The sequence below is a fragment of the Serinus canaria genome, chromosome 2 (assembly GCF_022539315.1).
Source record: "Serinus canaria isolate serCan28SL12 chromosome 2, serCan2020, whole genome shotgun sequence".
Taxonomy (NCBI): Eukaryota; Metazoa; Chordata; class Aves; order Passeriformes; family Fringillidae; genus Serinus; species Serinus canaria.
The window spans coordinates 7,834,105-7,847,331 of NC_066315.1; the positions used below are offsets into that span (position 1 = coordinate 7,834,105).

At 41.1% G+C, this 13,227-nt stretch overlaps 1 protein-coding gene across 2 annotated transcripts in view; it reads left to right on the forward strand.

Moving 5' to 3' along the window:
* DPP6 (dipeptidyl peptidase like 6) overlaps window positions 1-13,227 on the forward strand; it is a 405,874-nt gene that overhangs the window by 352,283 nt on the left and 40,364 nt on the right. For both annotated transcript variants that reach the window (XM_050971416.1, XM_009085802.4), the window contains exons 10-14: window positions 231-328; window positions 4,247-4,370; window positions 5,204-5,242; window positions 12,003-12,110; window positions 12,644-12,735. In XM_050971416.1, the coding sequence (XP_050827373.1) occupies window positions 231-328; window positions 4,247-4,370; window positions 5,204-5,242; window positions 12,003-12,110; window positions 12,644-12,735 (461 nt within the window). The remainder of the gene's footprint in view (window positions 1-230; window positions 329-4,246; window positions 4,371-5,203; window positions 5,243-12,002; window positions 12,111-12,643; window positions 12,736-13,227) is intronic.

Consider the following 13,227-nt stretch of genomic DNA (forward strand, 5'->3'; position numbering starts at 1 on the left):
TTTTACTAAGGTTAGAAGTGTGCTGAGTAAAATTGCCCTTTTTTGGTGCCTGCCAACCTCTCCACACCTCTGTGCCACATCCCTAGATTTGCAGCCTCCCTGTGAAAGACCACAGCAGTCCAATCCATATCCTGTTCAATGGGAATGCTTTTCATAATCCAGGGGGATACAATAAATCAAAACCATTCTGTTGTATATTGTATGGTAATTTATTCTTTTCTAAAATCCAGGCTGGAATGGAAAATCCAACTATTTCTTTGCACGTGATTGGTCTGAATGGACCCACTCATGACCTGGAAATGACTCCCCCAGATGATCAGAGAATGAGGTAGGTGCTTTCTCACCCTTCAATGCTGGCCTCAGTTCCCTTGGAGTTTTTTCAAGATAATTTCACAGTTTTTAACACTGGACCTTTCTGTGCTGCTATCAAAGTTTCATTTTGTGTAAATCTGCTTTTTTTTCCCCATTTACTTGTCTTTTTACATGTATTTTATAGAACATTATATTGGAATAGGTTTACACTGAATAACTTTGAAATAATCCAAACACATTTATGCAAAAGATGCATGACCTGTGGCCAAACCAAATGGGTATTTGCCTTTCAAAAATACAACTTCAGACCTGTGTACAGCAAGTGGGAATTCAGGATCACAGTATCCCCATCACAGGAACAGAATGGTGGCTCCTGAACAAGATAATTTCTCTTTTGGTAGCATTCTCTGTAAACAGAGAGACTCAGGAAGGTTTTAATTACAGCAATAACTTCTGACTGCAGGATCCAAGTGCTGTTTATAAATTTGTTCTATATGGTTATGGGTGGCCATAATTTATTTAGTTGCAATCAATATTGCAAAATGATGCAAAATACATCATAATTAATTAGTGTCTGTATATTTCATCAAAACCATGGCAATTGCCATCTCTAGGGATGATAGAAGTAGTGCTGCCAGAGCAACAGGGGTGTATTTTCATTATGCATATGTTTTCTGAAATGAGAAGATTAGTGTGATAAAATGTTATTAAAATAGGCAGAGGGATGTACTGTACATTCAGTTACAGAAGGGAGTCTCAAGAAGGCAGGGGAAGCTGGTGATAAGGATCTTCCAGCAGACACATCCAATCTGAAGCATTTCAGTGTGCTCAGTGCAGATGATGTATGGGCAGAGTGGCATTTCGTGTTCTTTTTATCTGGAGCAAAGTGATTTAGTACAATTAATAAAGCTGAGAAGAAAGTGGAGATATGCCATCGCCTTTTTCTTTCAAAACTGAAAGAAGAAATTTTCCACAGAATTTGTTCCCTGGAAATTGTATATTTTTCAGTAAAAACAAAACAAAGCAAATTAAAAAAAAAAACAACAACAACACAAACACCCCCCCCAAAAAAAAACCACAAAAAAACCCAAACAAACAAACAAAAAACCCACAAGAAAAAAAATCCAAAAAAAAAAACCCAAAGCAAAATTGATGATGGGAAAACATATTTGGGGTGAAATGTACAATACTGATCATTTGTCCTTTTAAAATATCTTTCATTCTGAACATTTTTGTCAAGTTTTCTCCAATGCCATGCTCTTCTATGAAAAAAAGAAAGTGAAGGGAAGGGATTGAAGGGTGAAAAGTAGTACTATAACATTTAATGACTGACAGGCATTTTTTATCTTGGTGAAAACCACTGGATCTCAAGAGTTTCATCTGCAGATGGTCAGAAATGGATCATCACCTAGCTTATTTTTCATATTTGCATCTCAGGTGGCAAATTGAGGGATGATATCTCCCTGAAGTGCAGAAATCATCATTGGCCCTTGCATGAGCCAGAAACAAATAAATAATGGGAAAACTCAGACAAGTCCAGTCTGTATTTGAGGCACTGTCTATGCCCAGGGACCATGGCTGGGCTGCTGCCTGTCCCTTGGCCTGTAGTAAATCCCTGTCTGCTCTTTGTGCTGTGGCTTTGTCACCATGGCCACACTGCAGGAATTCATATTGTAGAGTCACACCTCATGTTTGGGATTCCTGCCTCCAGGAAGCAGACATGGGAAGCTGGAGCATGAACAAGGCTGCTGGACAAATATCAGTCTCAGATGATTCAAACCAAAGCAAAAATGTCTTTACTGAAATGTGGAAATCCATTGCAAAACCCAGGATTTGTTCACCCTTGCTGACAGGGCTCAGACAAGGTGTCCCTTCCCTTTTGCTCTGATGGGGATGTTTGTAAATGCAGTGGTCAAGGACCTGCTGGTACAGATTTTGTTCTATGGAAGGAACAGGTTCTCCCTTAGATCAGCTCCACATAAAATGTGGGACAGCTCAGGCAGAGAGGGCTTGGGGATTGCACTGATTTCCCATTTCTCTCCACTGGCTGCTCAACCAGTGCAGCTGCAGGAGCAGCAGATGTTGAGCATTAGCTGAGATGAATCACACCTTCTTGTCTCATCTCCCTCTGCAAAATGAGAACCATAAAACTTGGGTGTCCTCTAGAAGAGATGGGAGGGGAAGTAAATAAAATTAAAGACTCCACCCTACTAAAAAACTAGAATAATGACTATCCAGATATCTGCACTTATCTGTGGGCTGGGTTATCCATGGTCTCCACAACTGGAAGAGGGTTCAGAGCGGAATTGAGACTCCATGCCCTTGTCTGGGGTGGTAGGGAAGACCACGATTCACCTAAAATAATAATCAAAAGTTCCTGAGAAGAACTTGGCTCCTGTGTTCAAATAGTGAGAGGGATGTAAAAATTGAATATATGTCCTTGAAACTTTAAATTGGATTGATAGAAAAAATGCTCCAAGCTACAATAAGTACTAAAATCACATTTCTTTTCTGGGGAGACTGAATCTGCACAGTTCATTTTGGAGAGAAAGAAGAGACAGTTATACAGTTTAATTTTGCTGTGTTGTTTTTTTTTCCTCTTAGGGCCTACACTGTTGCTGATGAAGAGGAAAATTACAATTTTATTTCAGGCTCTAAATTTTCAGACTGCTGCTGTCTCACCTGGGCATATCCTTCCCCCCAGTGCAGTAGATGCAAGCATTGAGGCCTTTTGTTCCTTTTCCCTGCAGCCAATTTCAGGCACTAAATATTACTGAAAAGTACAAAATCAATTTCCAGCTTGTTATTTTTCTAGACAAACAGACCTTTGTGCTTTTGCCCTTTCTCTTCAGTATATGCAGGAGCTCTTGCCAGAACACAAAGGGCTCTCCAGTGACACAGAGCATTATTCCCAACGAGAGCAACAACTCCTTATACATATTTTATAGCAAACAAATGAACTAATAAATTTTTTATAGACTGTATGCTGTAAAAAGTCTTATTATACTTTAAGGATGTCTTGGCCCACATGGCCCAGCAGTATATTATAACATCACCAGCTTTGGCAGTTCAGCCAGAGTTGTGCCTTACAAATGAAGTGGTGGAGCCCTGAGTTGCTGCAGAGGTGGACATCTGGTGGCACCATGCCCTGCCTCTGAGAAGGCAACCAGCAGTGAATTTATTCCTGTATTTTCCAGCCCAGCCCAGGTGGTTGCAGTCCTCACTATTGAATGGGGCTTTTCCTGAAGATATCAATTGCAGGACTGTGCAGCCCACACCCATGGTTTACTCCAAGTACCATCACAACCTGAAAATATCCAGCAATAAGATGGTGCAGGCAGTGCAGGAGGGTGGTTTTGCTCATGCAAACTATCTCTGCTGATGTCTTTATGGCAACCAGCTGCACCTGCTTTACAGAAACCCTGTGTCACTCCAAACTCAATCCTTCTCACTATTTGTCTTTTAATGCAACACCTCTGGACACTTTGGTGTGTAGGCAGCATGCTCAGAGGCCATCAACTTTTCATAAGCATCAAGAACCCAACCATTGATAGGGATGGGTCTGAGTCAGCTCACTTTAGTGTGCTCAGAATGGAAATGGTTTGCAATTTCTTTTCCACCTGTGCATAAATTTGTAGCTCCAGGCAGTTCAATCCTTCTTAGAAGACAGAATAACTTGAAAGATTCTTTATCTCTGTATTCGTCTCTTCTTTGAAAATAACTTCCAGAAGTGGCAGATAAAACACCTGCTCAGTCCTAAAAATGTCATTTTTAGGGGTTGAAATCCATACATAAAGCAGTCTAGAGACGTCAGGACACGATGTTCTTTAAAACCACAGCTCTCTCCTGGCCTGTTTGCCTGCAGTAGCTGCTCTGCCACGTGGCAATTCAGGATGGCAGCGTTGTGATCTGCTCTGTGTGTGTGTGTTTGCAGGGACTACTACATCACCATGGTGAAATGGGCCACCAGCACCAAGGTGGCAGTGAACTGGCTGAACAGGGCCCAGAACGTGTCCATCCTCACACTCTGTGATGCCACCACGGGGGTCTGCACCAAGGTAGGAGAGCTTTGCATAGGGGTCACTTGACATCAGTGTCCAAAACCCACGCAAGGAGAAACTATTTCACTTATTTTACATGGTGAAAAGCCAGCTGGAACACATTGATTTGGGCAGGCAGAACATAAGCATTGTTCAGTTTTTAATTTTTTTTTAACACCCAGTAATCCAAGAACACTCTGTTTATGTTTGAGGGAGAGTCATTACCTGTCTTGATCACCTTTACCCACACACAAGCAACAATTTGCAACCTAAATATCTTTGCAACATTCTAGCTGCATTATATGTATTTAATGGCATTAAAACTAGCTCATGCTTATCTGCACATGCCTTAATTGCACTTAATTAATCCCTTCTATGAGTGCACTAATACAAGTGGTGTATTGATATAAGATCAGCAGATTCCATTAACAGATTCCATCATTTAAACTGAATGTGTTTCCACTGTATAAAATTGTTCTAATACACACATCCCTTGAAAAGGATTATGCAATTCTGTGCATAGAGCATGGTGATAAGTTTTTACTAAATAACTTTCATTTCAGCCTTTATTTATTTCTTAAGAAGACTTATTTCTTTGGGGAATAATACATCTTGTGGATTTATGTGTTTTGTCTGTATGTGTAAAGTGCTTTCTTGAGCTAGTGAATGTTTATCCATCAGGAAGGAAAGTCAAGGAAAGCAGCCACTGGAATCCATTCCAGAAGCACATATTTAAACAGTTTCTCTGTATTTCTGAGTAACTTTTCAACTCCCATCCAACAGCTTCCTGCATTGATAGGCAAAATATAATATATGACAAGTATGGTATTAATGATCTTTTTGTGTTTTAGAAACATGAAGATGAGAGTGATGCCTGGCTGCACAGACAGGTAAGAGTGATCCTCTCCTTGTAGTCAAGTTTTTGGTAGGATAATTGGTTCTCTGAGCTTTTCCCCATCAGAGAAAAATCTGATTTCCAGATTTGAGAGAGCTGCTTGGAAGATGGCATGATCTGTGTAACAGAAAAGAGCTTCTCTGTAACAAACAAGTTCTCAGTAAAGATACCATCCACTCTGGTAGGTCCCATAGTCCTTAGCCTGCAATTTACTTGTATTTAAAAGAGATGAAAAGCTGGTGTGGGTGGGAATTCACCCACTGACAGTATCTGTGTAGGACTCTTCAGCCTCAGAGGCAATCCTTCATACCCTGCCCTGACACTGATGATGACAGTTTAAATACAATGGTGGTTGTTTTCTGGTCATTTTATTGAGAGGATCTCTGCCCATCCAGAGACAAAACCATGCAGAGAGAGTGTTGAGTCACTTAAATATTGTATATAACACTTGCCCTGGAGTCAGTTTGTGAAGGGACCTCAGATTAAAGGAAGCTGGTTTGGAGAGAGAAGCTGTGATCTCAATTCAGCCACAACACCAAACTGTTTTTCAATCCAGACAGGGAGCAGCATGTCACAAAATATCTTGTTTCATATATTTTTCCAAGTCCAGATTTAAAGCATTTCCAATTTTTGTCACAGCCTGTTCAGAGGAGCCAAGACCCTGTAGAAATGGCACTTCATCAGTTCACAGCAAGAACAAAGCTCTCCTCTGTTCCAGTGGCTGTCCTGCAGCAATGGGCTGTGTGTGATCCACATGAAAATTGATTTTATGGGGAAATAGATTTTGTGCTCCAAGCATTTCAAATAATCTTTTGCTGATACAGAGTAAAAATGGTGCTGAAATATTCTTTACATTCATAAGGACTGTATTGGCTTGAGTAGGAAACAAAAACTTAAAAGACAAGTCAAATCAAGGGGAAATTAAATTGTCCAGATATTGTATATTAAAATAAAAAAAATGACAACAACAACAACAAAAATCCTTAACTGGCATTATTTATTTTATAAGTTTGAAGGCAAGTAAAATAATCCTCCTAGCGGTAAAATAATCCTCCCATTGCTATTTACTTCAGTATAGTAGGATCTGTGTTTTATGTTACTAATACAGTATAGTAGAACTTGTGTTTTTACACTGCTGTGGTTATTTAGTCACCTACCACATAGACAGACATTAAAAGACAGTGCTTCATCCTCATATCTGAAGTAAATGATCTGTCAGTCTCTAATGGGCTTGCTCCAGGGAAATACATTTTGTTTTACTGCATCTCCAAAAAGCATATACTTAGTTTGAGAGCACACTCTTGGTTTAATGTTGGAGAAGGATGTTCATTACAGCCAAATGAGTCAGACATCTCAGTGCTAAACTAAAATAACATGTTCCATGGACTTTGGAGACATTTGATAGCATCCTTCAAAAGCTTTTGTAGGAGCCTGAAGAATCACACAGCTCTTTTGCCAGTATTTCTGACAACAAAATTACTTAAAATTCTAGTTTTGACTGAACATGATTACTGGGATAATTGTATTTTCTATATTTGCCTTTTATTCTATGACACATTAATCCAGATAACTGGAAAGGCATTTTCATGGCGTGTGTGTCTGACTATGAGGATGATGTGAAAATGTTAAATGCTAGTTTGGGTCCACTAACCTCTTCAAGAAGGAGATGAATCGCACCTCAGGGAGCTGCTGAAGGAGCTCAGGAGTGTGGCTTGGCTCAGGATGAGGACTCCTTGGTTGAGACATTTTAATATAAGTGTTTGTAAATGAGCCAGGTGGCCTGTCCCCTCTGGTGACAGTCAGAGTGGGTGGTGGCAGTGGGGTCACACAGCCAAGGGACCCTGGGCAGGGATCAGCCCTCACCAAAGACCTCCTTGTGAGAAGTGTCCCAGTTTTAAATCAGCAGGACCAAGGAATCCAGCTGCTTCCCTTGTTCTTTAAAATACTACTTCAAAATCCTCCATGTGCCTGGTTTGAAAGGTTTTTTGCACAGGTTTTACCTTTTTTTCTGGGAATTTAATAGGGACAAACAGTCAGCTGGGAGTAGGAGACAGAAGATACGTGACAGATACATGAGGTGATCTCCAAGGATGACAGGGTTGACTTTTCTCAGCTGTCTGAAGTCCTGGGAGAGCTGAGATAAAGCATACAAGCCATGAATTTGCATTTTGTTGTTTAGTAGTTTGGTGACTCAGTGGCATTTAAAAGTCTGTGTTTGGAAGGTCATAGTAAACAATCCCTTGTTTCCTTCTGAGCTCAAGCTCATGAATATATTTCATGCAAGTCCAAAATCTTTGGAGAGCCTCTCTCCAACACAGGCAAGAAGAAATTATGCAGCCACCCCTGTGCAGCTGAAAAATAGAGTAAACTACCCAAAGTACAATGAGGAATACACTGTATTTACACAGGAATTGGTAGAAAGTGTCTGTCACTCTTTGTCAGATGAGGTGGCCCATGTTCACTACAACTGTCCAGGGACTCTGCAAGTTTATACTTCTTTTATTTATATACTTGCTTGTGCACTTCTGAGCACAAGAGCCAGACTGAACTTCACTCATACTTTTTCTTAAATGCACAAACTGTTTGTTTGAAACACTAATTATAGCTGTAGGCAATTTTGTTTCAATTTCTGTGAAGAAGCCTTTTACCAATAGTATTGGGATGGTCATGTACAGGCAATGATTCAGCAGGGGAGAAATCAGGCAATTTCTGAGCACCTGCTGGTGATAAACTTTACTGGCATTTTAATTGTTTTATTTATTTAATTGTGAATAAGGCCTGAAAAAAAGATTTAATTGGGAACCAGGGTGCAATTGCAACTCCACCAAAGGCTGCAGTCTTTGGCATTGACGTTGGCAGGACCAGGAGACCATAAAATTCTTTAGAGACCTGTAACCTCCAAAACTGCCTGCATGGGCTGGCTGCCCTCCCCTATAACAGCTTCTTTGTGTTGCATTTTTCTTTCCAGTCCTATTTGCCCATTATTTTATATGACCCCAGTCTGAAGCTAAAGACTCACTCTCTTAAAAGGTGGAGGTGATGAAAACCTGGCACCATTTTTCTTTTACTACTCCCTTGCTTTAATCCTGCATGATAACCTAGTAATGATTCTTACATGTAGTTATTATGACGTATGAAAAGAGATTTTTAAAATAAAAGAGTGCAAGGAACTTACAAACAGGACCCACTTCTTCACTCTGTAATGCCCTTTTGCCAGACAATTATCCCATAGCTGACCTAATGTTGGCCCCAAGACAAAGGATGCAGCAGAAAGGACCCAGAGTTCCATAACTCAAATACTCAAATTCATCTACCAGAGATAAAAAAGCTGCTCCTGGCTACCAAGAATCTTTTTGGTGTTTAAATGAAGAGTTCCTACTTCACCCAGTGGAGGGGATCTGTACCCACAGACATGGGATCCTCTCCAGTTGTTGACCCTGATTTTGGTGCAGCTGCCCTGGCTTCAGAGAGGGCCATAGGTGTGGGGCACCCAGGCACAGAAGAGGAGGAGGACAGGGATGAGGATGAAGCTCAGCATTGTCCCAGGGGCTGTGTGTCAGGAGATGGAAAGAGATCTTCCCCCTGTGCCCTGAGAGGAGGTGTCTGCATTGTCCCACTAGAGTCAATGCACATTGGGTGTTTTCTTTGTTGGATTTAAACAAAGTGTTTACCAAGGGATTAAAAGAATTCATGTCACACCTCTCTGTTTATCAGAGCTATGGGCCTGTGACACAGAAAGTATTGAGGCATTCCACTGAAAGAATAATTTGCCAACACAGCAAAATCATTAATTCTGGGATCTGGGCAAAGATGGATCAGACAGAGAGGGCAGGAGATTGCTGACAAAGGGAAAATGCATCAGAGAATCAATTGGAAAGGATCCAGTTATTCAGATTAATTCGTTTTCTTTTAAAAACCTGGGGATGAACCAGAAAATCATAATTCTTATGGAACTATAACTCTCAGTCAGCAATAAAACCAATATGCAACGAATCTGCTTTACCACTGATTTCTGTAGGGAAATGTGTCCAAGGGCATGTGAGGCCCTGCAGAAGAACTGGAGGCTGGGAGTGTGCTGAGCACAGACAAACCAGTTTGGAGCTGTGTGGTGCTGAAATATGAAGGTTGTTTGCCCCATGTTAATGTGTGGGTGGGTTTGGTGGAGCTGTACTTCTGTGCTCACTAATCTTTCATAAATTCCAGCTCACCATAATCAGATAATTTCTCTTTCAACATTTGTCCTGGTGTGTGTTTGATCATGCAAATCCTCAAGGTCAGAGACACCTGTGCACTCCCCACCATCCTGTACACTCCTTATCTTCCCTTGTTTTGCCAGAGGAGTCTTCCTCAGGTGGCTGCAGATTCAGTGATCCTCAGTGATCCCTCTCCAAACACAACTGAATACACTCTACCTTTTTCTCTTTTGTTGTTATTCTTTACACCAGGACTTTGTGCTCCTCTCTAGGATCTACAGAAGCTCAGACTGCATTTAGCACTGTCCCCTCACCCATCCTGATTCTGCCAAACTTGGGATAAGCCCCTGAGGCACTCCTTGTTTTCTTCTCCTGACCATTTGCAGATACACTGAGTTGAGTTGTGCAGCTCTGAGCTCCAGCACTGAACCCTCCAGGAGGTTCTGAGCCCTCCAGCAGCCTCCCATTACCTTCTCTTTTCCAATAAAACTGAAGAATTTGGTGGCAGAACTTTCTCACATTTCACTATCATCTACAACAAAAAGATTACAGACATTTGAGACTATAGCCAAATCCTTTAAAATCTATTAATGAAACATGAATTTGTTCAATACCTTTTTTCACCTACTGATTCCAGCTGTGGCTACAATCCTCCTGTGGCAAAAAACTTCCAAATATTCCATACCTGCTGCATAGTAAAAGTATTGTCTTTTCCTAGCACTAAAGTGATCTGTTATCTTCAAGGAGGGCTGTTCTTTTCTCTTATTGTGGGATTCAGTCAACAGTAGTTGACAAAAGGTTCTGACAGTTCATATCACACACAGAATATTTTCACTGTGTGCCCAGTGTAGCTCCCTAAATTATAAAATCCTGTTCCAAGAGGATTTCAGTCTGTCTCGCCATTTACCCCCTGGGTAAATGTCACAGAGTTCTGCCTCATTCATGAGTTGCCTTTCCAGCAAAGGAACATGCAAACAAACTGTCTTGTATCATCAGCCCAGTGCTAAATCCTCACATCTGTCACCTGTGACATGAACCCCCTTCCCCTGTAGCTCTGAATGAACCTCAAACTCATCAGCACAATGCCTGCTCCCACTGGCAGAGACAAATTGCTGGAATATATAATGCAGGAGGCACAGATATAGAAATGGAGGGTGAACTCATTGCTACCTACCTCAGGAAAGGAAAACCTGTCCAGCAGAAGGTTTTCCTGAGCTATCACAGTCATTATTCAGTGAGGTTTCTCCTGTCATGAAAGACATTTGGAAATAATATAGAGTTTCGTGTTTCAGGTTTCAGAACAATGCCAGAAATAAATGAAACCATTATTTCATTGAGCTGCAACAAGCTGCAAATGGGCACATTTTAAAATACACTGAAAACCTAAGCAGGGGAAAATAAAAGGCAAAAAGAACAGTTTGAACACCTAATAGAGCACTGACAAATCTGATAAACAGCAGAAAAGAATTAATCAGTAAAGAACAAAGGAGCAAAGGAACATAGAGGAAGAATAATGTGTTAGCTTATGGGAAATAAAAATGTTTATTCCTTTGCTGTGCCATAAGTCTCCAGGTACAATCAGATTCCTGCTGGTTCAGTGTGGTGTCTTGGCATGTGCCAAGCAGAAAGTCAAAGGCTTTGATTAACACTGAGGACCCAGAAGAGGCTGACAACAATCTCCTTGTGATTGCCCTGGATAAAGAAGGGTTCACAAAGCCCAGCCAAGGAAAGGCCCATCCAGGCACAGAAAATCCTGATATCACAGTTGATTGTTCACTCCCAACTAGTTGAGACTTGGAGTTAGCTTCATGTAGGTCCTGTTGGTTCAGTGCTCCTGAGTCCCACCCCATGGACCATCCTCCTGCCTTCCCTGGTAATCTGCTGTTCAACCTTTCCATGTAGTGGAGACTTCTCATGTGCCTCAGGACTCATGTTCACAAAAAAAAATACTCCCTTCCAGGAGATGCTTGCTTGCCACATGTGGTGTTTGATTTTCCTTCTGCTGAGTCTCTTCTATCTCTGGGTGGAAGTTCCAGTCACCCAATAAAAGTCAATCATCACCTTCACCTGGGAGCTCTGTGTCAAAGTGTTCTACAGCAGATCCTCTCCTTCATAAATAATTCAGTGAGATAAGCATTTGTAAGGGAGTAGAAAAAGACAGCAGTTAGGTGCTGTTCAGTTGTGTTTCCCCTGGAAGAACACAGAGGTTCTTCCAGCAGGGTAAACAGGGTTTGTCACACCAGTTCTGAAGGCTCCAAGCACCCCAAGCAGCCTGCTGTATATGTGCATTTGGGCTTTGAAAATAGGAATTGACTTTCTAGCCAAGGAAGTCTCCTTGCTGCCTGTTCTCCCCCAGCTGAAAGCTGTCTGCTTTCCCAAGAGCAAGAAGCAAAACTCAAAACTTCCTCCAGTTTTCAGTGGGCTTTTTGTCTGCCTCAGCCTGCTGTCAAAGAGCACTTTCTATTTTGCTGTGAATTAATTTTAAAGGGTGTTGGAGTGCTGAGCAATTCTAAATACAACCAATTAACACTAATGCACCCCTTAATTTTGCTGCTTTTACAGAATGAAGAGCCCATTTTTTCCAGGGACGGTCGGAAGTTTTTCTTCGTCCGGGCCATTCCCCAGGGAGGACGTGGGCATTTCTACCACATTGCCATGTCATCCTCACAGGTAACTCCCTGCTGCTGCTCTGGGTCTCACCTGAGGCAGGCAGCAATGAAAGGTGCTGTCTGTGCTTGTAGCAATGAGATGGGGCGGTGTAGATGTAAAAAAACATACAAGAAAACCTCCAATGATGCTTCATTTGGGCATAAGATAATGTGAATTTCCAAAGAAAAAGATCAGTCAACTGTCCCTTTCCAAACATAATTATTTTGGTTTGGCTTTTGTGATGCCACCTTAGTTGTAGATAAGTGAATCTCCATCCTGCCATAAAGGATTAAAACAGAAGCATGTGGGCACATGTATTAGAGGAAGGGTTTGGAGTTGCTCTGGGCTGAATTCACCTCATTATCCTCAGTAGAGTCATGGTTAAGATGATTCAGACTCTCTGTTATTTCTATGCCTGCAGATTCACAGAATTGGCAGGTGTAGTGGTGGAAATTGCAGATATTTGGTTTATTTTTCATGGGCAATAGAGCAAGAAGAACTCCATTTTTCAGAAGTTTTAACAACAAAGAAATCTTCTCTTTTCTTTCTGGCAGCCCAACAGCAGCAATGATGACTTACAGGCCATTACATCTGGAGATTGGGATGTGACAAAGATACTGGCATATGATGAAAAGAGGCAGAAAATGTGAGTAAACTTTGGCCTGACAAATCAGACTTCCTTTGTTTAGCTCTGGGGTCTGGGCTGGTTACAAAGGTGTTGTGTATGCACTGAAACCTGTGAGCATGAGGAGCTGGGGATGAGAGAGCAAGAGAAGCTGTCTCCATTCTGGCTTAACTTCTCACACTATTGCACTTATCTTGTGTTATTTTGAATAATCTGCACAGTTCAAACCTCTCTTTCTATGACTGTTAAATATATTTGTAATTTCTCCTGCTGTAACTTCTGATATTTCCCTCTGTAGGAAAGCATCCTGTTTCATCAACCACTTAGTCAGTTTTAGAAAGAATCTTATGTTGACCTGAAAAAATACCAATGCATTGGGGGGAAAAAAAGAAAAAAAAAAAAGCATTTAGTTAGAATTAGAAAAAAAAAAAAAAAGAAAAACTAGAAAAACAAACTCACCCTTCTTCATACTTGCTCTTTATGCTCTTAAAACAAGTTCTGTAAACATTCCCT